Source organism: Dasypus novemcinctus, chromosome 3 (assembly GCF_030445035.2).
Source record: "Dasypus novemcinctus isolate mDasNov1 chromosome 3, mDasNov1.1.hap2, whole genome shotgun sequence".
In the NCBI taxonomy this organism is placed as follows: domain Eukaryota; kingdom Metazoa; phylum Chordata; class Mammalia; order Cingulata; family Dasypodidae; genus Dasypus; species Dasypus novemcinctus.
The window spans coordinates 83,493,755-83,518,963 of NC_080675.1; the positions used below are offsets into that span (position 1 = coordinate 83,493,755).

Genomic DNA, 25,209 nt, shown 5'->3' on the forward strand with positions numbered 1-25,209 from the left:
AACATGTACTATAGTTACTATTACAATTACATAAATAACCTTTCATGAATTGTAACAAACATACCACACTAACGTAATGTGTTAATAATATAGTGGTATATGGGAACTTTGTATTTTATGCATGATTTTTATCTAGACCTACAACCTTTCTAATTTAAAAAAATAAAAATAAATGAGATTACTGAAATTTTGAGAGCGTGATTAAATTCAGAAATCAAATATGTATAATTCAGGTAATTAACACAACTATTCACTATTCTCAGATGGTATTCAGCATTACAGAATAGAGAAGCCTGGAATGATCCAGACAAATAAAGGTCAATGTCACAAAGGAACTGGGGTGGGGAGGGGTGGTGAGGGCAGAGAAAATGCTGTTGGGAGTACAAATGAAATAATCAACTATGTTATCTAGGTGAGAAAGAGAAGGAAATGCAGCCAAGAAACTTAAATGGCTAAGAGAATAGGAGTAGTCTGGGACCACAGATCAAAGAGCACGTTTATCAAGTCAAGCAGCAAAAATGGTAGAAAGGCAAGATGTTATAGTCAAAAAGTTTCAAAATTCAAGACATATTTCATCTACTACTTCTTCATATTAAAACGAATATAGAAATATCTACCACTGGATTTATCAGCATGATGCCTGACCCATAGCAGAATCAGAATAAATAAGGGGTAACTGTTGTAAACTGGTAGAAAACATGCAAGTTGCTTTTAATATTTACCTATAATATAAACTCACATCTACTAAGAAAAAATAAAATTTACAGCAAGTAAAATACAAATAACATATGGCCCATCTGATATTTTTAGATTCTCCAATCAACTGCTCTCTTTCTTTCTTAACTATAAATTAAAGTGGACTGGATAGATATTATATACACAAAACTACAGCCATATGTGCACAGAAGAAAACAAATTTCATTTTGTTCTGAAGCAATTTTAAATCATAGGAACCATGGTCTATGTAATTTTTTCTTGATCTGTTCTACACTGACTTTATAACTCAAAATTGGCCACAATGTGATTAACCATAAGTCTGAAGAAGGCAGATTATATATAAAATAGATGTTTTCTTCTTACTGCAGATTCAACAGAGCAACAAAACAACATAAAATCAAACATCAGGATATAAGTATTCATAAGTAGTTGGAAAGAATAAATCATGTAACAAAGAAATTTGGTCTTGGATCCATATAACTCACTACATGTGTATCGATGGGGTTCCTTTGCAACCATGGCTACAAATTTTAACAGTTCTCCAATCAGCAAATGCATTAGCCATAGCTTTGAAACAACAAAACAATATTTAAAGTTATCTTCTTACCTTCCTCAATAATTTCTCAATGGCTGATATTACCATAAGTCCTCTCCAAACAACTGGTACAGTTTCTTCAACCAGGAAGCCCATAGACATACTGCAAGAGGAATCCAAAAATACAACTGATTTACAAGTTAATATTATTCTGAAAAGTAAAAGAGTAAAAAAAAAGATATGCTCACCAAGCAATGCCATAATTTAAGAGAGGCCTCATTAGGTTGCCTGAAATAAGAAAAAATATCTCTCTTTTAGAAAAGTCATTATACATAAAATTATATATAAATACACTGATGTGTTTTCTAATCAAAGAATGTAAATTAGAAATACAATTAGGCTGCTAATATCGCTACTCTTTAACTTCCAAGTAATTTGCTTCAACTTGCAAGCATACTACTTACATTCACACTACACGCAACATCTAAAAAGAGTTGAGATACAGTTTCTTTAAGAAATAATTCATCTACAGATTCAGAAATATGTTTATTAAAAAATAATCTCAGTAAGTAATTTTGTCTAGTGCAAGTCTTTTAATCCAGCACATTTCCACCAGTTTTATTTATACATATGCTCACCTGATACATGTGTATGTATGTGCATATATACAGATACCCAAACACAAACACACAGACCTTGCCAGCTAAAAAAGGAAAATATTCCTCCCTATATTGAAGCATTAGTTCTCTTTCTTTCTTTACCTTGAGGAGTTCGAAAAGAATGAAAATCCAGAAAGTAGAAAAACTCTTATTTTGTAATATAAGCCAAGAAATTACTAATACATTTATCCCAAGAGAAAAGCAATCTACTGCTTATGCTCATTTATAACAAATGTCACTGAAAAGTACTTTCTTTAATCAAACTATCAGTGCAGCCAGGTATCTGTGTAATAGCAGCTTGCTATTGCTCCCATATCCTACATTACTACCACAAATACCTACACCACTACAGGAGAAACACTCTCAACATATGCAACTGGGACTAGTATTAAACTGGTTAGTTTAGTCAGAAGTAAAGAGAAAGCATTAAAAAGTTCATATACCTTTAAACATTTTATTTTAGCCAAAAGCATAAAAATGTACACGCATTCATCATTTTTTTTTTTAAGATTTTTATTTTATTTTAACACATCTCCCCGCCCCCCCTGCTGTCTGTCTGCTCTCTGTGTCCATTCGCTGTGTGTTCTGTGACCGCGTCTATCCTTATCAGTGGCACCGGGAATCTGTGTTTCTTTTTGTTGCGTCATCTTGCTCTGTCAGCTCTCCGTGTATGCAGCGCCATTCCTGGGCAGGCTGCGCTTTCTTTCGCACTGGGCGGCTCTCCTAACCGGGCGCACTCCTTATGGGGCGCACTCCTTGCACATGGGGCGGGGGACACCCCTGCGTGGCAGGGCGCTCCTTGCCCACATCAGCACTGTGCATGGGTCAGCTCCACACAGGTCAAGGAGGCCTGGGGTTTGAACCGCGGACCTCCCATGTGGTAGGCAGACGCCCTATCCATTGGGCCAAGTCCACTTTCCATTCATTCACCATCTTTTAAAGAAGGACTAAGGCTTTTTCTTTAAGAAATCCAGTGAACGGAATTCAGCAACAACTTACTTGTAAAAATCACACCTAGATGGGTTATCTGTTAATACAATTTTCAGTTTCAGTCTCTTTAAAGAGGAGAATTTAAACATTGATGCACTCTTCATCCTGCCAGATTTGTATGACTCTTCTCCAAACTTTTACATTATTTCCCCCATACCTAATTGGATTCCAATGTTCCTCTTCCATTTAGTTTTGTTGAGTCTTTCCAAAGCATTCAATTAAAATTTTCAGTCACGACTTTTTTTCATCATTCTCTGTACTTTCACTCTCTATTCATCAATTATATATGCATATAAAGTCAAGTTGTACTATAAAATTGCTACCAAAAATTAATATTCCCCTTATCCTCCCCCATTTCTTACTCCCCAGAGTCAAGCCTCTTGACTTGAACAGATATTTTAACTTTTAATTTTGAATTATTTTTAGATTTATAGAAAGTTGCACTTGCCCTTCACCCAGCTAACCTTAACCACAGTGCAATGATCAAAACTAGGAATTAACAATGATATAATACTATTAACTAATCTACAGACTTTAATCAAATTTTTATAGTTTTCCTACTAATGTCTTTTTTTTTTTCTAATGTCTTTTTTTAAATGTACTTTTTCTGGTTCGGTATCCCATGCAGTTTAACTAGATTCTTCAACTGCAACAGCTCTAAATAACAGACTTACTTTGGTCTTCTTGATTCAGTTGTTAGTCATTATCCCTAAAATTATAGGATTTCATTATTTTTCATAAATACAGGCACACTTCTCATGGACCCATCAACCCACAATAGTTATAAAATATTTTTTACTACATCAAAAATCATAGAAATGTAACCAACAGCTGAGGAGAGCTCACTATATGATTATTTTCCCTTCATCTCCCTGAATTTAATAAAACCTTATTTATATGTAGTGACTCTTTACCTTCAGTAATAGTTTAGCTATAAGTCAACCTTGTCTGATATTAATATAACTAATATTCATTTGCCTGATTTGCCTTTTCTAATAATTTTACTTTCAGCCTATCTGCATTTTTATGTAAATAGCTTTTATACCTACCTGGATTTTTTTTTTAAGATTTATTTATTTCTCTCCCCTTCCCCCAACCCCCAGTTGTCTGTTCTCTGTGTTTATTTGCTGCATCTTCTTCTTTTGTCCGCTTCTGTTGTGGTCAGCAGCACAGGAATCTGTGTTTCTTTTTGTTGTGTCATCTTGTTGCATCAGCTCTCCATGTGTGCGGCACCATTCCTGGGCAGGCTGCACTTTCTTTTGCACTGGGCAGCTCTCCTTACGGGGTGCACTCCTTGTGCATGGGGCTCCCCTATGCAGGGGGAACCCCTGTGTGGCAGGACACTCCTTGCGTGCATAAGCACTGCACATGGGCCAGCCACACACGGGTCAAGGAGGCCCGGGGTTTGAACTGCGGACCTCCCATGTGGTAGACAGACGCCCTAACCACTAGGCCAAGTCCGCCGCCCCTATCTGGATTTTTTTGCCTTTTTTATTTTCTCCTGTTTTACAACATTAATCTTTGAACTAGAGAGCTGTATATTTTATATTTATACTGCTGATATATTTTAATTCATGTATGCTATCTTACTGTGTACTTTCTCTGCATCTGACTTTTTTCCTTGTAGCCTTCTTTTTTTGATTAATATTTTCACTTTCATTACATTTTCCCTCTTTTAAGTTAGAAAATGTACAGTCCCAGTAATTAATTTGTAATGATTACCCAGTAAACTAACATATTTAACTTTAAGGGCAAAACTCAAAACCACTACGTTCCTCTCACACAATAGGAGGGACTTTAAATGCTTCAAATCCAATCACCCTCCACACACCCCCAGGCTATTGTTCTATCCTGAATTTTTGTTCTATCTTGATTTTGTCTAACCCCAGTTATTTGCTATCTCTGTTATACACTTAATGCTTCCTTAGATTATCCCAAACATTTTCCCTTTTCTTCCCTTTTCCCCATCATTTCTTGTTGCATCTCAGACCTTCCTTATGTGATCATTCTACATGAAGTATATCCTTCAGAAATCTCTACAGGAAAGGACTATTGAAAGGAAAATCATTTTGTTTTTGCTTTTCTGAAAACATCTTCACTCTTACAAGATAATTTTAGTGTGTATAGAATTCTAAGTCCACAGGTATTTCCCTCAGCATTTGAAGCTATAACTCCATCACCTCATGGCATCCATTGTTGCTGTCAAGAAATCAGTTGTCAGTCTTTCTTATGCCACTGACAACCACCTACTTTCACTCTGATTTGTTTTACAATCTTTTCTTTAGTGTTCTGATGTCAAGAGGCACATTATTCAAATTCATTCTGTAGGGGATGAGAAGGGCTTCCAAATCAGGAGACCAATGTATTTTAACAACTCTTTTTAAATACTGTCTCTGTTGTATTTTTTTTCCATCAACTCCCTAGAACATCAATTGGACCTATGTTGGATCTTCTCAAGCTATTCTCTATGTTCCTCAAGCTTTCATTTTCTTCTCAACTCTGTCTATGTACTATATTCAGGGTATTTTCTTTTATTCTACCTTCCAGTTAATTAATTTTCCTTTCATCTGTGTCTAAACCTGTTTTATTTTGAGTTTATAATTCCAAATATTACATATCTAACTCTGGAAGCCATATTAGATCTTTTTTACTTAAACCTGCCTAATATATTCTGTTAGTCTTTTATTCCTTAACATACTTTTAATTTCCTTTCCACTTCTCTAAACGCATTATTTACTTTTTCAGGTTCAATATTTGAGATTTCCAATATGTAAATCCTTTCGGGGGATATGATTTGGTAATTGATTTTCAACTTAGTCCTCCATTTGAAGTGGGTGATCTAAATAGTTTTATTCTGTTCAAAACATAGCATTAAGTTTAATCTAGAAATGGAAATGAAACTGAGACAGTTAAAAGTCATTTCACAAAATGGAAAGCCAAAATATCTGTCATTACATAAAGGAATAATCTTTAATCTACTTTATCAGGATGTTAAATCCAAAACTAAAGAAAACGAGTATTTAAATAATTCCTGTAAAAATGAATAATCAATTGTGAATTAAAAACTCAGCAGAGAGCAGATTCATCACCAGGTTAAATATGTTCATTCAAAATTTAACAGGGAAAGATGTAAAACGAATTCCTAAAAGGAAAGTTATAAGCACATTCTTCACTATCTTCCCCTATGTATCAGCAAACAAAATTAATATTTCCTAAATGCATTTTAATTGATTAATAAAACTACTAGAAATGAAATGTTGGTATAGTTTGAAGCCGTATTTTAAAATTAATGGGGACTCTGAACAATTCATGATTATAGGTACCAATTCGTTTCTTTGCCTCAGAATTTTATTTAAAAGAAATGAGGACAGCAATTCCTCTACATAAACTTAATTGAAAAACTAACAAGTACAACTAACAAAGTACTATTGGTAGAAACTTTGGAACCCACTGTACTATGAATGATAGCTTTTTAATTTTTTTTGTTAGTGAAGTTATAGATGTACAGAAAAATATGCAGAAAGTAAAGAATTCCCTTACACACAGTTTTCCCAATGATTTACACTTTACATTAGCGTGGTACTTTTGTTACAACTGATGAACAATATTATTATAATTATACTATTAATCCATAGTGCTTAGTTTACATTAGGGTTCACTCTTTGTGGTATATAGTTCTATGGATTGGTTTGGTTTTTATTTTAATTTTTATTCTGGTAACATACATACAACCTAAAATTTTCCATTTTAACCATTTTCAAATATACAATTCAGTGGTGTTAATTCCATTCACAATATTGTGCTATCATCACCACCACCCATTACCAAAACATAACAGCTTCTGGAGAAACCATCATTAGCTAAAGTTATCATGACACAGATCATTATTTCCTACCTCCTCATATCTTAATGATATTTCATGCATTAAAGCACAAAAGGGTCTTACTGTAATTCAAACCATTTCAACTGCCACAGTGCCACTCATAGAACGAATGACAATCTGCAACATCCTCCTCATTCTTTACCACAGAGCTCTACCACTTCTAATAGGTGTGAATTTAATTAATGGGCTGTATGTCACCAGTAGATTTCAAAGCGATTTAGGGATTGCTTTTATATTATAAATTTATTGTCAAGGTAGAATGAATGGCATTGTGACCATACCAAAATGAAGACGTAAGTAAAAAAGAAACAGGCATAAGAAAGGCTGCTTTAAATCTTTCTATTAAAATTGACATCATTAAATATTCCCAGGATAACTCTGACCTAGAATCAGATCTTCTTTCTGTTGGGATCCCATTAATCATGAATCAGCTAGGTAGTAGACATGTCCATTTACTTTGCATTGGCAATAAGTCTGAGCAACCAATGTACTTTCTACTCTTTCCCCAGTTCCAAAAATAGAGTTTTAAATATAATTGAACATTAAGGTTCAGAAATCTATGTCTTTAAAAATACTATAACCTGAATCCATATAACTAGAGGCATTAAAGCCATTTTTTAAAATGAGAACAGGGAGTATATCCAAGAATGTAACAACCTCATTTCATGAATTTTAAAGAATTTTGGGGAAGCGGATTTGGCTCAACTAATAGAGCATCTGCCTACCAAATGGGAGGTCCAGGGTTCAAACCTAGGCCCTCCTGACCTGTGTGGTGAGCTGGCCCATGCACAGTGCTGATGCGTGCAAGGAGTGCCATGCCATGCGGGGGTGTCTCCCACATAGGGGAGCTCCATATGCAAGAAGTGCGCCCCGTATGGAGAGCTGCCCCTAGCGAAAAAAGTGCAGCCTGCCCAGGAGTGGCACCGCACACACAGAGAGCTAATGCAGGAAGATGACGCAACAAAGAAAGACACAGATTCCCAGTGCCACTGATGAGAATCCAAGCAGACACAGTGAATGGACACAGAGAGGAGACAATGGGGGTGGGGGGGGTATAAATAAATAAATAAATTTTTTTTAAAAAAGAATATTTAAACACAGAGTAGAGCAAATAAAGCAAATAAAATAGCTTTATAAAAATGAGACTTTATTATCCACATACTAATGAGAAGGTAGAAGAATGTTCAGAAAATAGGAGAAGGTGTCTCGTACAAATTTTGCAATTTCACTTTTTCACCATCTACTCTATTTCTTCTTTTCTTTCTGAAACCAGGATTCTTTCTTATGAGAAATGAGATTCAAGAAAGGAATTGCAACCCCTATAATTCTCTCAGAAGAACTTCAAGTGGCTGGGCTAGGCAAAGTAGTTCCACCAATTAATAACAGCATCTAGGAGAAGTTTAGAATATCCTACTTGTTTATCTGGAAGAAAAGGAGAGGATTTAGAGATAGAAGGTGAGTAGAGATGGGAAAATGGAATGGATCAAAACTAAAACTTTAAGTACCAATCTAGATAGCCAAAGGTATTATATAACCCTGTATCTACAAGTGGAAAAGAGGGGAGGTCTAAAAAAATGAGAGAAGGGAGCAGAAAGTCACAATATAAAGAAAATTCTTAACTGTTTTTGCAATGTCATGCCTACAATCACTCTTAATATTACAATTTCTTTTGTCTTCAGCATACTTTCCATTTTGCACCACCTTGGAACCCTACTATCCCATCCCAGGCACCCTACCATGTAAAAGCTGAAAGCCATTCAGGCGTTATCTTTCTTACAATTCTACCTCTTTCCCAATAAAAAAATTACCCCTTCTTTTCCAACCCATCCATTTCCCAATCAAAACTCTCATTTTCTCAGTTTGGGTGATTGCCATTAGGTAAGTAAGTCACATGCAGAACTTAAACTTTATAGAAAATGTAAGGATTTTTTGGGGGGGAAACTAATAGTTCACTGGAATATAAATAGAAGAATGCATAAGGAATATTTCGGAGCATGGGTGTTATCTCAGATTCTTATCTGTTTGGGCTTGAGCCTTTCTTCATTTAATTAATCATTCAAAAAATATTTACTGAGTAACTAGAAGTACAGAGGTAAGAAACTTGGTATCCTGTTTCTGAAACCTTGCCAATTCATAGTGTGAAGGTTAACTGGAAGAGTTAAGTAGGCTAGAAACAAATAGAAGCTATAGGATTTTAAGGCAAGGATGATCCATACTTGGTTTACATTCTATCCAACAACCCATATACCAACATTCCTTGTCTCCAGCCTACTTACTTTCTATGTCTTAGAATCACTAATCACAGCATTCTTTCCTGCTGAAACCAGGTATGGTCTCAGAATTTTTTTCAACATAATGTTCCAGGTAGCCAGTTGATATTTAAGATGAAAACTATGCACCATCTCTGAGTTAAAAAGGTAGTCAGGCATCTGAGAAGGAAGAATTGAAAAGATGACAGATGAAACACTCACACTTAGTATAGCACTTTGACATAGTTACGAATTCCAAAAATAGATACTGGGTTATGTTTGTAAACTGGTTTGTACCTGGGCATGATTAAATTATGATTAGGGCTTTGATTGGGCCACATCAGTAGGGTGTTGAGTCCCCACCCACTGGGGACTCACAGATAAAAGGCATGGCAAAGGACAGAGTTGAAGGGTTTTTTATACTGGAGTTTTGATGTTGAAGTTTGATGCTGAAGCCATAAGCTGGAGCCCCAGGAAATAAGCTCACAGAGGAAAAAGAAGCAAGCCCCATAAAGAGAGGAACCTTGAGCCCAGGAAGAAGCAAGCCCCAGGAAGAGAGGAACCCTGAACCCAGAGAGAAGCAAGACCCTGGAAGGGAGGAACCCAGGAAGCCTGAACCCTTGCAGACATCGGCAACCATCTTGTTCCAATACATGAAAATAGACTTTGGTGAGGGAAGTAACTTTTGCTTTATGGCCTGGTATCTGTAAGTTCCCACCCCAAATAAAAACCTTTTATAAAAAACAACCAATTTCTGGTATTTTGTATCAGCACCCCTTTGGCTGACTAATACACTTAGTCTGGAATATTAACAATAATTACAGCTACATTAAGTACATGCAGCACTAGCACTGCATAAACATTTTGCAGATACTTTATTTCATTTAATCCTTATAACAACCCCATGAGGCAAAAACTATCTGTTTTACAGTTGGGAAAATTGGAAGGCTATCCCAAAGCCTCCTCTCTGCTTACCCATGTCTTTCTCTTCTTCCATGGCAGCCTCCAAATCAGCTCTCCATAAACACTCTTTCTCCTAAACTCCACCAGTATCTGACACTTAACAAATGTTATCCTTTATGATTATTTATCTTTTTATGCCCCTATACTGCCTAAATATTATAATGCCATTGTTTAGTATACAAGTGTTCAAAAATATGTTGATATAATGGCCAAAACAATTTTGTAAATAGAAGCTAAACAGTCAAAATTAAATAAATATTAAAGAAAACCTGTACACTCATCTATCTACTATAGTAAAATATTATTTATTGTAAGAAATTAGCCACTTACTAGGCATGGCCTTGGACAAGTTATCTATCTAAGTTTCTTATGAAGGAGTTATATCAGAGAACTAAAGTAATCTGCCCAAGGTTAAAGAGCTAAGAATAGAAACAGTAAGGACTTGAGTCCAGGTCTTTTTCCTCCAAAGTCTCATATTCTTTTCACATACATATCCAAAGAAACAAGAGGTTTAAGGTCAGAAGATAATCAGAAGATAATGTACAGTGAGAAGGTTAGCCAATATGGGAGCAGGTTTTCCTTCTATTGCTTAATGATGCCCAGACAAATTCCCAGAGATGATTTAACAGTGCTATGAGACACCAAGTGATTCCTGACTTAAAGTGAATTACCTTTTAAGTAAGCAAAATGATCTTAGCTGGGGTTACTAGCTGTAAAATTGTAGTTGACTTTTTTTTGTTTTGACATCTGTATTAACTAGATTTCTGTAATCCCCAATCTTTCTGTTTATATGGTGACATATCCAGCCTTCTTATCAAACTTATATGACATACAAGACTGGTTTCCTTTATTATTTTGCCTGGCTTCTAAAAATCTCAAATTCATTTTAAACAATGACTGTAAGCTATAATAAGCACAAGGGATTCAGGAGCTGGGATCTGAAAGTCACTAGCAATTCATCACCACAGGCAGTAACAAAGAAGAGTTTAGCAGGGACGAGAAAAAAGATATCTTAGCCATCATAAGGACTTAACACAAAACTACAATTCTAATAGTGCCTAAAATGCCATTAATGTGTATGCTATAAAGCAACAAAAAGTCTAAACACAGAGAAAATATTAAGAGAAAATTATGACTGCCAGCATAAAAAGACGCAATTATGAACATAAATAGAATATAATAAAAAAAAAAAAATAGATTTACAGCCAGGCAACAACTCTGGCTTCAGTGTGGCCTTTATACCTCTATGGTTAAATGAACTGGATAAACCCAATTTGTTTTAAGAGGAAAGAAAAAAGTACAAAACATAAAAACATTATTTCAAGAAGACTACTAAGAAAATTATGTAACATAAAAATGGTAAAATAAAAAGATATCATTGTAAAATGTAAATAAACATAAATTACAATAAAACTATAAACTAAAAGAAAATAATTTTACAAATACTCAGGGACCAACTTATTTCCATACACATTTTGCATTTACAATAAAAGCCTTACTAATTTACCATTTAGAGGGTTTGGGAGGTTATATGAATGGCCCATATATCAGAGTATATAGATAAGAAATCAGAGGAAAGAAGTAACAGGAAGCAGAGAATCACTGATATCTATGACTCCACAGTAAATTGGAGACTGTCCAGAAGAATAATGAAACTTTGAAATGTTGGGTAGTTTTATGATTTTGGTTACAAGGCTGTACCATGAGAGCATTTCTAGAATAGTAATTGCTTTAAAGATTCCATTTTGTGCCATTTAAGCGATTATCAATGTATATAAAAGCTGTGCCCCTAAAAAAAGACCATATATATAAAAAACATATAAAACATTTCTGTACAATTAATTTTATTTTAAAGGACCAAAGAACACTTGACACTTAAGAGAATTCTTTTCATTCACTCACTTGACATGTTGATTGAGCACCTACTATAACCAAACATAATGTGTGGCACTGGGGGATCGAAGGCAAGGATAAACGATGTCTGCCCTCATGAAACATAATGTCTATGGGAGAGACATACGCTAACCACATAATCATACAACAAACGTAAACTTACAACCAAAGCAGTCCTGCAAAGGAGAGTTAGATCATAACTTGGCCTAGTCACAGGGCCTTTGGTACAAAGGAAAACCTCTTCATAATTCAAAGAAGTACCCCACAAACTTGATATTTTTATAAATTTTGGATTTTAAATATTGGTGTCTTTAAAACTCAGTGCACAGATACTAGAAATGTTATTACTAAAGAAAAAAATGCCATTCTTCATCTGAAGAAAAGGAACCTTTAAATGTGTATTACTTAATACCTGAGATAGTCCCTTCCTTAAAAAATTACTCATGCTAAAAAAAGATAATATTTGAGAAATAGTTTAACTTTTTAAACAAATATCAAAAGTTCCAGAATAGTATTGATATTGATAATTTTAAAATAGGCATTTTTATATCTGGCCTTTAAAGTAGTAAATGAATATTAAGTACAAAGACAGCATTTTTCGGGAAACAGACTTGGCCCAGTGGTTAGGGCGGCCGTCTACCACATGGAGGTCCGCAGTTCAAACCCCGGCCTCCTTGACCCGTGTGGAGCTGGCCCATGTGCAGTTCTGACGCGCGCAAGGAGTGCCCTGACACGCAGGGGTGTCCCCCGCGTAGGGGAGCCCCACACGCAAGGAGTGCACCCCGTAAGGAGAGCTGCCCAGCGCCAAAGAAAGCGCAGCCTGCTCAGGAATGGTGCCGCCCACACTTCCCGTGCTGCTGAGGACAACAGAAGCGCACAAAGAAACAAGACGCAGCAAAGAGACATAGAGAACAGACAACCAGGGGAGAGGGGGAATTAAATAAATAAATAAATCTTTAAAAAAAAAAAAAGACAGCATTTTTCAAGGAAAGTCATTCTAAAAAATAAAAAAATTTAAAAAAAAAACTGAAGTTTTATCTTTACACACATATGCAATTATTTGAACCTACATCAATATAAGCTAATTCATATCTTTAAAGACATCCTCAGTATAAAAGACTAAGATTTTTCACATCGCAATCATCATGGTAAAAGTTCACCTTTAATTTGAATCTCCTAAAAGCAAAGAGCTAAATTAGTCAGTCTAGTGAAAGATATTATACAAATATTAAAGAGATTATTTGATCCTCCTTGACAACATAAAATATACACTCACAAGTTAAAAACAACAACAACAACAACAAAACTTCAGCGGTCTCAACTGCATATGCATGATATCTCCTCATATTTGTACTTTCTGGAATGTCCCCTTAAGGGGGACTTTATTACATAAAACAAGTTACCTACAGTTACTTGTACTTCATATTCATATGTGTTTAAACTGTTTTTATAAGCATTTAAGTTCATCTTACAAAATCTTACTTTGTATAAAATTTATAATTTTAGTTATAGAACCAAACTATATAGAACTATAAAATCGGTCCTGAATGGATTGCTCCAAAGTCTTACATGAAAAGAACCATTTTGTTTAATACTATTATGTTGGGTTTTCTTTCACTCACAACCAAACCTAATCCTAGTTAATATATGTGTTTAATAGCAAGTAAACATTTCAAATTAAAATTACAAAACTAACATGTCAGATTCTCTAATATTTTGATTCTCCTATGTCTCAAACACCTTTAATAACAAATACCCATAAATATTACCAAAGTGGTTATAAAAAACATTCCATGGCCCACTGGGTGGACTGTGGGAGAGTATGGACTATGGTGTGGACCATTGACCATGTGGTGCAGCAGTGCTCAGAGATGTATTCACCAAGTGCAATGAATGTCTCATGATGATGGAGGAGGTTGTTGTTATGGGGGTAGGAGTGGGGTGACGGGGGTGGGGGGTATATGGGGACCACATATTTTTTGAATGTAACATTAAAAAAATAAAGACAAAAAAAAAGAAAACACACACACAAAAGGAACGATAGTGGTGCAACTGTAGCAGCTTCTTACTTGAAGCAGTAGACACTTATCAGAGAGCATTTCCAGGCTATTTTGAGTCTGCTGTTTCCAAATGTATCCTTTTTATTACATAATTTTCTTTGGGAGGGGGGCACAATTTAAATGTATGACCATTTGGTAGCTTAGGAATTTACAGTGGGGCAAGTGTCTATGAAATATGGTGCATATACCCACAGTAAGCAATAAAAAGATGTGAAAAAAAAACAAAACTTATTCCTAATGTCAATACATAGATGTTAATACTAATTGATTTGACCTACTTCATAACTGAAGGTAGAAATACTTACTAAAATATGGTTTAGGAATATGGATTATCAGCTAAACAGTCAAGACCTAGAGTCTTCTTCTAGGAGAGTCTACCTGGCTAGTGCGCTGAGTGCCTTCTCTTAATACTATGACTTTTCAAGTCAATGTTTTCTCTTGCTATTCCATATCACATACCCATTAAACTTTTTAAGCAAACTCTTAAAATAATTTTTAATTGCCTGCTTTGAATTGATGATATTCTGTACACCTGACTCAGATTCCACTAATCTTTCTATGAATGATTGGATTCTGCTTTCTTTTCTAACCTTTATTATCTGGCTCAATGCCATAATGCTATATTCATTTTATTGTCAGAGAGGAAACCAATTTGTAGTTTATTGCTGTTACTTTTACAAAATGATAACCAGGAATTAGGTATGATATAAACCACATATATAGAACAGAATCTTTTATGCCCAGTATTATTTGTTACTTGACTTTCATGGGTGGCTACTTATATAGTCTTTTTTTTTTTTTTCCAAATTCTACTCAATTTATTTATTTTTTAAAAGATAATACATTAAAAAAATATGAGGTCCCCATTCACCCCCACCGCCCCCACCCCACCACTCCCCCCACAGTAACACTCTCCCCCATCATCATGACACATCCATTGCGTCTGGTGAATACATCTCCGGGCATCACTGCACCCCATGTCCCGTGTTCCACACCATAGCCCACACTCTCCCACGTTCCATCCAGTGGGCCATGGGAGGACATACAGCATCCGGCAATTGTCCCTGGGGCACCACCCAGGACAACTCCAAGTCCCGAGAATGCCTCCACATCTCATCTCTTCCTCCCATTCCCCGCACCCAGCAGCCACCATGGCCACTTTTTCCACACCAATGCCACAATTTCTCGATTACTAACCACAATAGTTCATGAATAGGATATCATTAAGTCCACTCTGATCCTTACTGTATTCCTCCTTCCTGTGGACCTTGGCTTGGTTATGTCCATTCCACATCTATGTCAAGAGGGGGTTTAGATTCCACATGGATATTGGATGCCATCCTCCTGCTTTCAGTTGTAGGCACTCTAGGCTCCATGGTGTGGTGGTTGAAATTCTTCAACTCCATGTCAGCTGAGTGGATTAAGTCCAATAAATCAGAGTGTAGGAGCTGAAGTCTGTTGAGGTCAGGGCCTGGCTATCATATTGTCAGTCCAGAGATTCAAATCCCCTAGATATATCTTAAACCCCAGCACCAACTACAATTCCAGTAAAGTAGCATGAAAGGCTTGTGAAAGGAGATCCCATCTGAGTCCAGCTCCACCACACAGAAACACCAGCTCCAAAGAAGGGCCAACTGGCATGGCAGTGAACCCCATCTGCCATGACCATAGAACCTGTGGGTCTCTTTAGCCCTCAAAAGGACCAATATCTGGGGTTGTATCTACTTTATCTGTCTCTGAGACTCTGCTCAGATGTGCATAAGGGCAATCCTTCTGACAACCTCCAGACTCTTTTTTAGAAACTCATAGCCATATGAACTCATTTGTCTTTTCCATTTCCACCTTACTTTAGGTCAAACATCATTTTTAACTCCTGTTATTATATGTAGATAGGGATATTCCACTGGTCTGCATTGAACCTTTAATTTAAGGTCATTTTCTAGTTACATCATCAGCTGGTACTTGGTAGTGACCCCTCAGTGCCAGGGAGGCTCATCCCCGGGTGTCATGTCCCACGCTGGGGGGAAGGCATTGCATTTACATGCTGAGTTTGGCTTTGAGACTGGCCACATTTGAGTAACACGGAGGCTGTCAGGAGGGAACTCTTAGGCACAGTGCTGCTCTAGGCCTTGTTCTTATTTCAGGTGTGTAGGCTCACAAGCATAGTCATTAGTATCAGGGGCTTACTGTTGGACCCTCATTCCTTCCTGGTCCTTACCGTTGCACCTGGGGGACTGCCGCTACTCCCCTAGGGACCATGACAGAGCCCCCCCCCTACCCCCCCAGCTGTTGTTTTTAATTGTTTCCACTATGAGTATATACAAACATTTCCATGCACCCTGGACACATGCCCTGTATAACTCCCTGTCAACCATATATCGCCTGTCAATAACATCCCATACCAGTATTCCTCCACTGCCATTGTTGAACCACTCTGTTATCCAAAACTTCCTGAAAAGTGAAGCCCAATATAATGTCAGGTTCCCTTACTAGTAAAATGGAATATAGCGATGAGTTTAAAGGTTAGATATAGAACACATATTGATTTGGAAAAATTCTACATCCTATCTTTTTCTTATTAACCATAAAAGGTTAAAGGTAATCATTTCAAAGGGTAACAAGATACCTTAGTAAAACCAAGAAACAGTCCACATTTCAATGGGTAGCAATGTGTAGTAAAGTGCTTGACAGCAAAAGTAACCATAAATGTGGAACAGTCAAATTGCTAGAAATGTAAATATTTTTTAAAATAAATCTATCTAAATGAAGGTACAATGTGTAAGTATATTTAAGTGTCTTGCAATAATTGACAATTTGTCAATGCTGTGGGGTTAAGGAACAAGCAACAGGGAAAATAGTGAATAAGGGAATCTGAAATCCCAGTTGGTATTTCCTTACTTACTTCTAAAACCACGGAAGTTGGGAAAAAGTATAAAGAACTCATTTTGTCACTTTTCCTTTTAAACTGAATTGCTCACCATCTTGGATTGGGTGATTAAAAATGCATTCATGTGGGGTGGGGAGTATATGTGGGCCTCATATTTTTTTAATGTAACATTTAAAAGAAAATAAAGAAGGAAAAAAAAATGCATTCACAGAGGAGCTAAGGATTGCCAGCAGGCAGTCTTTAGGAAGAAAGCATCACCTTGATGATGCCTTGAATTGGTCAGTTTTCCAGCTTCAACCAATAAAGGCTCTCATGGACTATATCAAAAGGACTTGCCCTTGACTGCAAGCTCTAAAAACAGAAAAATTATGAATGACAGAATCAAGATTAAAATTTTCTTTTGAAGTTCCTGGAGTCAGACATAGGATCCAGAGAAGACCTCTGACAGTCCCTGCGGCTAGTAAGTGATCAGGTGTCAGTAAACATAGGATCCTTTGTGTCTGCTGCTACCTTTTCACTCATGAAATGTGAGAGAACCAACTTCCAGGAACTTCCAGGGAAGAAGGCAGAGTAGGGAGCTAAAGGACTCACTCTAAATACAAAAACAGCTAGTGGGCAGGCAGAAGCTGAAACAATGATCTGGGGCTCCAGAGACTAGGAGAATACTGTGCAACTTCCAAGTAAGAGTGGGATGGGGAGACTGAAGCTAGAGTGAAGAAATTGGGAGTGAATCTCTCCACAGAAGTGGCCAGTATCCATCCCCTACACTTAACACTTGCCTTGGGTATAGTCCATGACTGGCTACCAAAGACAGTGAGGGGCATGAAGGTGTTCCTTTCTGGGGATGGGGGGCATGGTCGATATTGAGTGTGGCTTCTGATGGGTAAGTCAGAACTACTCAGTCTAGCTCTGAATCACGGTTTTAGCTTGCCCAGAAAGTGAAGGCCTGCAGCCACTGAAAAAAATATACTCCCTTTTTAGGGCTGTGGGGAGCAGTCTGATGAAGAGTACCAACCGCTGGGCAGGTTTGGAAAGCACAGTTTCAGGAAGCTGGACAAAAAATAAGGCTTTTTGGCATCTTTCCTAACCCTCGCCCCAGGGCCCTTTGGAACTGGTCTGCACCCCTTTCGTGGGTCCCTGGCCCAGTTTGATGTATTAAACATAGTCAATACTAAAATTTAGAATAAGCTGAACCAAGGGTCAAAGAAGAGCCATAACACAAAGTCAATTAACAATAAAACACTAGGCAAGAGAGAGGAACTGACCATCACAGTAAACTTATCAAGATAATCAGATGCCTAAACATCAGCAAAAAATTACAAGTCATACTAAAAAACAGGAAGATATGGCCCAGTCAAAGGAACAAAATAAAAAGTCAAATGAGAAACAGAATTTGGAACTCCTAATTAAATAAGTTCAAATTCATCTCCTAAATCGATTCAAGGAGATTAAGGAAAATACGGCTAAAGACAAAAAGGATATTAAAAAGACACTGGTGAGCATAAAGAAGAAACTAAAAACATGCAAAATATAACAGAACATAATGAAAGGCACAAAAGATGAGATTAAAAATCCACTAGAAAATTTTAAAAAATAAAACCTTTAAAAAAAAAATACACTAGAAGCATACAACAGCAGATTTGAACAGGCAGAAGAAAGGATTGGTTATCTAGAGGATAGAACACCCAAAATCTTAAAGACATAAGAACAGAAAGAGAAAAAAATTGAGAACAAAAAAAAGTAAACTAAGAAAGAGATAAAACAAAAAAAGAAGAAAATTTTAAAAAAAGAAACAAATATATAAAAGAAAAAAAAAATTGATCAGGGTCTCAGGGAAATGAATGACAGCACAAAGTGCACAAACATACACATGATGAGGGTCCCAGAAGGAAAAGAGAAGGGAAAAGGGGAAGAAAAGTTCTGAGGAAATGATGGTAAAAAATTTCCAAACTATAATGAAAGACAAAAATATACATGTCCAAGAAGCACAACATACTCCAAACAGAATAAATCCTAACAGACCTATTCTGAGACACATACTAATCAGAATGTCAAACATCAAAGACAAAGAGAGAATTCCGAAAATAGCAAGAGAAAAGTCATTCATAACATACAAGGAATGCCTAATAAGAATGAAGTGCCAGTTTCTCATCAGAAACCAGGGAGGTGAAAAGACATTGGTATGATATATTTAAAGTACTGAAAGAGGAAAATTGCCAACCAAGAATTCATTGTCTGGCAAAATTGTCCTTCAAAAATGAGGAGGAGTTTAGAGTATTCACAGATAAACAGAAACTGAGAGTTCATCAATAAGAGACCTGCCCTACAAGATACACTAAAGGAAAACCACAGGCTGAAAGGAAGAGCGTGGACAGTGTAGTAGAAAGGAAGATTATCAATATAGGTAACTAAAAGGGTAAAAAGAAAGACACAAATAAGATAGGACATATAAAAATCAAAAAATAAAATAGATCAAATAAGCACTGTGTTTACAGTAATAATATTGAATGTTAATGGATTAAACTTCCCAATCAAAAGATGCCTATTGGCAGTAGGGATTAAAAAAATATATAATCTATCTATATGCTATCTACAAGAGACTCAATTTAGACCCAAGGACACAAATAGATTGGAAATGAAAGGCTGGAAAAATATATTCCATGCAAACAGCAAACAGAAAAGAACTGGGGTAGCGACACTAAAATTGGACAAAACATACTTTAGAAGCAAAACTGTTATAAGAGACAAAGGGCATTATATATTAATAAAAGGGGAAATTCACCAAGAAGATATAACAACCATAAATATTGATACACCAAGCCAGGGTGCCCAAGACACATGAGGCAAACTGGCAAAACTGAAGGGAAAAATAGACTTCTCTACAATAACAGATGAAGATTTCAATAAACCACTCTCATCAATAGACAGACAATCTAAATAGAGGATCAATAATGAAACAGAGAACTGGGATAATATGATAAATGAACCAGACCTAACAGACATATACAGAACACTGCACCCCAAAACAGGAAGAGATATATTCTTCTCAAGTGCTCATGTATCATTCTCCAGAACAGAAGACACGTTGGGTCACAAAAAAAGTGAAGTCTCAATAAATTTCACAAGATTTAAATTATACAAAGAACTTTTTCTGGTCATAATGGAATGAGCTGGAAATCAATAAGAGGCAGAGTACTGGAAAATTTAAAAACACATGGGGGTTAAACAACACACTCAAACATTCAGTGGGTCAAAGAAGAAATTGCAAGAGAAATCAGTAAATATCCTGGGACAAATGAAAATCAGAACACAACATATCAAAACTTATGGGATGCACTGGAAAAAGACCTTGACCAAAAGGGGTGAATATTAAATACAAATTAGTTTTTATGGCTAAGAGATTTCAAAGTAAGTCAGGAAGTCATTCCAGAGGTTAGGCTTATACACGTCTCAGTAGATTTCATTGACTGACACAGTAAACAGTGTCTCAAACCTGTTTACTGTGGGCCCCTGAGGACTCTAAAGACATTTGGACACTATAAGCAGTTTGGACAATCTTAGGAGTTCATGCCCTGTCAGTGGGCTTTACTTTGGAATTTATGTTCCCCAATGTAACATAGTTAGACTCATTTACAGTTTTCCTACACATGGTTCTTCTGCCACTTTTATTTGAACCTCTAATTAGTACTGTACTTGGTAAATATATGTTCCAGAAAGTTAAATCTTCAGTCTGTTCATATGCCAGTTGAGCCCTGAATCTCAGCAGAGTTAAAACACCTACTCTCCAGTTCATTGGACTCACTTAGGACAATTAACAAGGGGATGATGATGGACAACGCCCATTCCAAGGAACAAAGAGTGCCTGCAACTCCAAGTAAAAGAGTTCCATTCATCTGCCCCACGAGATCGAAGCCCCCTCTCAATTAGAAACAGAGTGGAAATTGCCATCCCAAAATCCTCAAGGTTGGGGGATGAACAATGGACTAAGGTAGACATTATAATTCTATTATAGACTTATTATTCTAGCAATGGAAGAATCTGTATCATTGATATAAAGGCAATGGCCACCAGAGGGTCTGAATGGGAGGGAGAGGGAAGAATAGATATAACGTGGAAGCATTTTGGGGTCATTGGAATTGTTCGGCATGACATTGCAATGATGGATACAGGCCATTACACACTTTGTCAAACCTATGTATTGTGAGAAATGGATGTGGCTCAAGCAATTGGGCTTCTCTCTACCATACGGGAGGCCCAGGGTTCAATTCCTGGGGCCACCTGGTGAAGGTGAGCTGGCCTAAGCAGTGGGCTGGCCTGTGCAGGAGTACTGGCCAGCACAGCAAGCTGGCTCAAACAGAGAGCTGGTGCAGCAAGATGACACAACAACAAAAAAAAGAGAAACACAGAGGAAAGACAATAGAGACACAGCAGACCAGGGGGCCAAGGTGGTGCAAGAGATTGAGCACCTCTCTCCCACTCCAGAAGGTCCCAGGCTCGGTTTCTGGTGCCACCTAAAGAGAAGAAAAGCAGACACAGAAGAATGCACAGTGAATGGACACAGAAAGCAGACGATGAGGGGTGTGTGAGAGAGAAATAAATAAACCTTAAAAAAAAAAAAAAAAAACCTATATAATTGTGCAGGGCAAAGTATAAACTATAATGTAAAGTATAGCCCATGGTTAGTAGCAATGCTTCAATAAGTGTTTACCAATTGTAACAATATACCACACTAGTGAAAGATATTGTTAATGGGGGAAAATGTGGGAGGGAAAGGAGGTGAGGTGTATGGGAATCCCTTATATTTTTGATGTAACATTTATGTAATCTAAAGTTTCTTTAAAATTTAAAAAAATAATTAAAAAAAAAACATGGGGTGCAGTGAAGGCAGTGATGAGAGGGAAATTTACAACACTAAACACCTACATTAAAAAAGAAAAAGAGGGAAATGGACTTGGTCGAATGGATAGGGTGTCTGCCTACCACATGGGAGGTCCACAGTTCAAACCCCGGGCCTCCTTGACCCATGTGGAGCTAGCCCACGCGCACTGCTGATGAGCACAAGGAGTGCCGTGCCATGCAGGGGTGTCCCCCATGTATGAGAGCCCCGTGTTTGCAAGGAATACGTCCCGTAAGGAGAGTCACCCAGTGCAAAAGAAAGTGCAGCCTGCCCAGCAATGGCACCACACACACGGAAAGCTGACACAGCAAGATGATGCAACAAAAAGAAACACAGATTCCCGGTGCTGCTGATAAGGATAGAAGCGGTCACAGAAGAACACACAGCAAATGGACACAGAGAACAGACAACTGGCAGGGGGAGAGAAATAAATAAATAAATAAATCTTAAAAAAAAAAAAAAGAGCTAAAATAAGACCTAACTGCACACCTGCAGCAATTAGAAAAAGATCAACAACCTAAACCAAGCACAAGGAAAGAAATAACAAAGATTAGAGCAGAAATCAATAAAATTGAGAATTTTAAAAAACAATAGAGAGAATCAAAAAAACCAAAGTTGACTCGTTGAGAAGATCAACAAAATTGACAAACTTATAGTTAGACTGACAAAGAAATAAAGAGAGAAGATGCAAATGGATAAAATCAGAAATGAGAGATCTCACTATGACCCCAAAGAAATAAAAAGGATCATCAGAGGATATTATGAACAACTGTCAGCCAACTAATTTGAAACTTAGATGAAACTGACAATTTCTTAGGAACACATGGACAACCTACTCTGCTTCTAGAAGAAAAAGAAGACCTCAACAAGCCAATCACAAATAAAGAGATTGAATCAGTCATCAAAAACCTCCCAAGAAAGAAAAGTCTAGGACTAGATAGCTTCACAGGTGAATACTACCAGTCATTCCAAGAAGAATTAATACCACTCCTGCTCAAATTCTTCCAAAAATTGAAGTTGAGGGAATACCACCTAACTCATTTTATAATGCCAACATCACCTTAATACCAAAGCTAGACAAAGATAGTACAAGACAGGAAAATTACAGGCCAATTTCTCTTATGAATATACATGCAAAAATCCTCAACAAAATACTTGCAAATTGAATCCAACAGCACAGAATTATACACCATAATCAAGTGGGTTTTATCCCAGGTATGCAAGGTGGTTCAACACAAGAAAATCAATTAGTGTATTACACCACATTAACAAATTCAAGGAGAAAATCTACATGAGCATCTCAATTGACGCAGAAAAAAAAATTTGACAAAATCCAGCATCCTTTCTTGATAAAAACACTTCAAAAGATAGGAATAGGAAGGATCTTCCTCAACATAACAAAGAACATATATGAAAAATGCAGAGCTAACAGTAAACTCAATGGTGAAAGACTGAAAGCTTTCCCTCTAAGATATGGAAAAAGACAAGGATACCCACTATCACCAGCTATTCATCATTGTGCTAGAGATTCTAGCAAGAACAGTTAGGTAAGAAAAATTTTAAAAAGGCATCCAAGTTAGACAGAAAGAAGTAAAAATTTCACTATTTGCAGATGACATGATCATATATTTAGAAAGTCCTGAAAAACCTACAACAAACCTACTAGAGCTAATAAACAAGTTCAGCCAAGTGGTGGGTACAAGATCCAATATGCAAAAATTTGTAGTGTTTCTGTACACTAGTAATGAGCATGCTAAGGAAGAAATTGAGAAAAAAATCCATTTGCAATGGCAACTAAAATAATCAAATATCTAGTAGTATACTTAAGAATGTACAAAGAAAATTTTCTCAGAACTGTAAGTTTGTAAACGAATAAATTTCCATTGTAAAAGCCCATTCCTGGTATACTGCTTTCTGTAGCCTAGCAAATTAGAACAGGCACCTGTATTAGTTAGCCAAAGGGGTGCTGATGCAAACTACCAGAAATCTGTTCGCTTTGTAAAGGGTATTTATTTGAGGTAGAAGCTACAGTTACCAGGCCATAAAGCATAAGCTACTTCCCTCACCAAAGTCTGTTGCCACATGTTGGAGCAAGATGGCTGCAAGGATCCAGCCTTCCTCTTCCTCTTAAGGTTCTGTGGTCCCAGCTTCTTCCAATATCAGCTGTAGCCTGGGATAAGTCTCTTCCCTCTCCCAAGCTTGTTTCTCTCTCTGGGCTCAGGTGCTCTGGTCTCTCTACAAGGTCAGAGACTGGTAGACTATCAGGCTTTCTCTCTTCCCCCAGCCTCTGCTGTGTCTGTACAGCCCTCTCTATTCCTCTGTATTCTTCTGCTGTGTTTACTTTCTGGGGCTCCAGCATCCAAAACTCCAACTAACTCCTCTGCCATGTAGTTTTCTCTTGTGATTCCCCACCCATCAAGTGAGTGGGGACCCAGTGTCCTACTGATGTGGACCAATCAAAGCCTTAACCATAAATTAAGCAAGCAAAAGAGAATCCTCTGAATTCAATACAATCTAATACACCCAGAGGAACAGACCAGTTTACAAACATAATCCAGTATCTATTTTTGGAATTCATAAACAATATCAAGTAACACAAGTAAACACACTAAAGGGAGAAAAAAGACCTAATTTAAATCTCTATAGGATTTGTTTGCAATGTACTACATCTAAAAATATTTCCAGACTTTATGTGGCAAACAAACTACTTTCCTTGTAAAGCACTGACTTCCACATAACTGTAATAAAGGAAAAAGAACAAATAATGGTGTCTATAATTTCCTGAAATCTGTACCAAGCATTACTGAGCTATGAACCAAGATTTCTGACTTCTGGTTGAAGAACTTTCCATTAAGCCAGCAGTTTTCAAAAGAATTGTCCTTGGTCCTCTACAGATCCCCAGAAACCTTTCAGATGATCCAAGAGGTTAAAACTGTTTTCACAGTAATATTAAGATATCAGTTGGCTTTTTCACTGGGTTGACATTTGCACTGAGTGCAAAAGCAATGGTAGATAAAACTGCTGACATTTTATCAGTGTCACCAAACTGTATTGATAATCAACATATTCTTCACCATCATGCACTTGTATTAAAATAAATGCCTGTTTCCCTGAAGAATGTCCTGGATGAAGTAGTAAAAATGTTTAATTTTATTAAATCTAAACCCTTGAATATCCATGGGTTTTTTTTTCCCTTAACATTCTGTGTGACAAAATGGGAAGTATACATAATGCACCTCTCCTGCAAACTGAATTATAATGCTTGTCTTGAGGAAAAGCACTTGTGCAACTGAGGTATAAGCTGAACTAGATGCTTCTTTCATGGAATACCATTTTAATTTGAAACACTGATTGACAGAAAAACTATGGTTATTAAGACTTGGATATTTGGCAGACAAAATGAAGTGAGCCTGTCAACCTCAGAGAATACAACTGACAATATCTGTTGCTTATGGCAAAATTAAAGCTTTCAAGTG

The 25,209-nt window shown here is 36.8% G+C and overlaps 1 protein-coding gene across 1 annotated transcript in view; it reads right to left on the reverse strand.

The window, feature by feature from the left end:
- NUBPL (NUBP iron-sulfur cluster assembly factor, mitochondrial) overlaps window positions 1-25,209 on the reverse strand; it is a 208,991-nt gene that overhangs the window by 114,798 nt on the left and 68,984 nt on the right. Inside the window, exons 5-6 of the mRNA XM_058293598.1 lie at window positions 1,501-1,540; window positions 1,325-1,415 (exon numbers count right to left, since the gene is read on the reverse strand). Coding sequence (XP_058149581.1) covers window positions 1,325-1,415; window positions 1,501-1,540 — 131 coding nt within the window. The remainder of the gene's footprint in view (window positions 1-1,324; window positions 1,416-1,500; window positions 1,541-25,209) is intronic.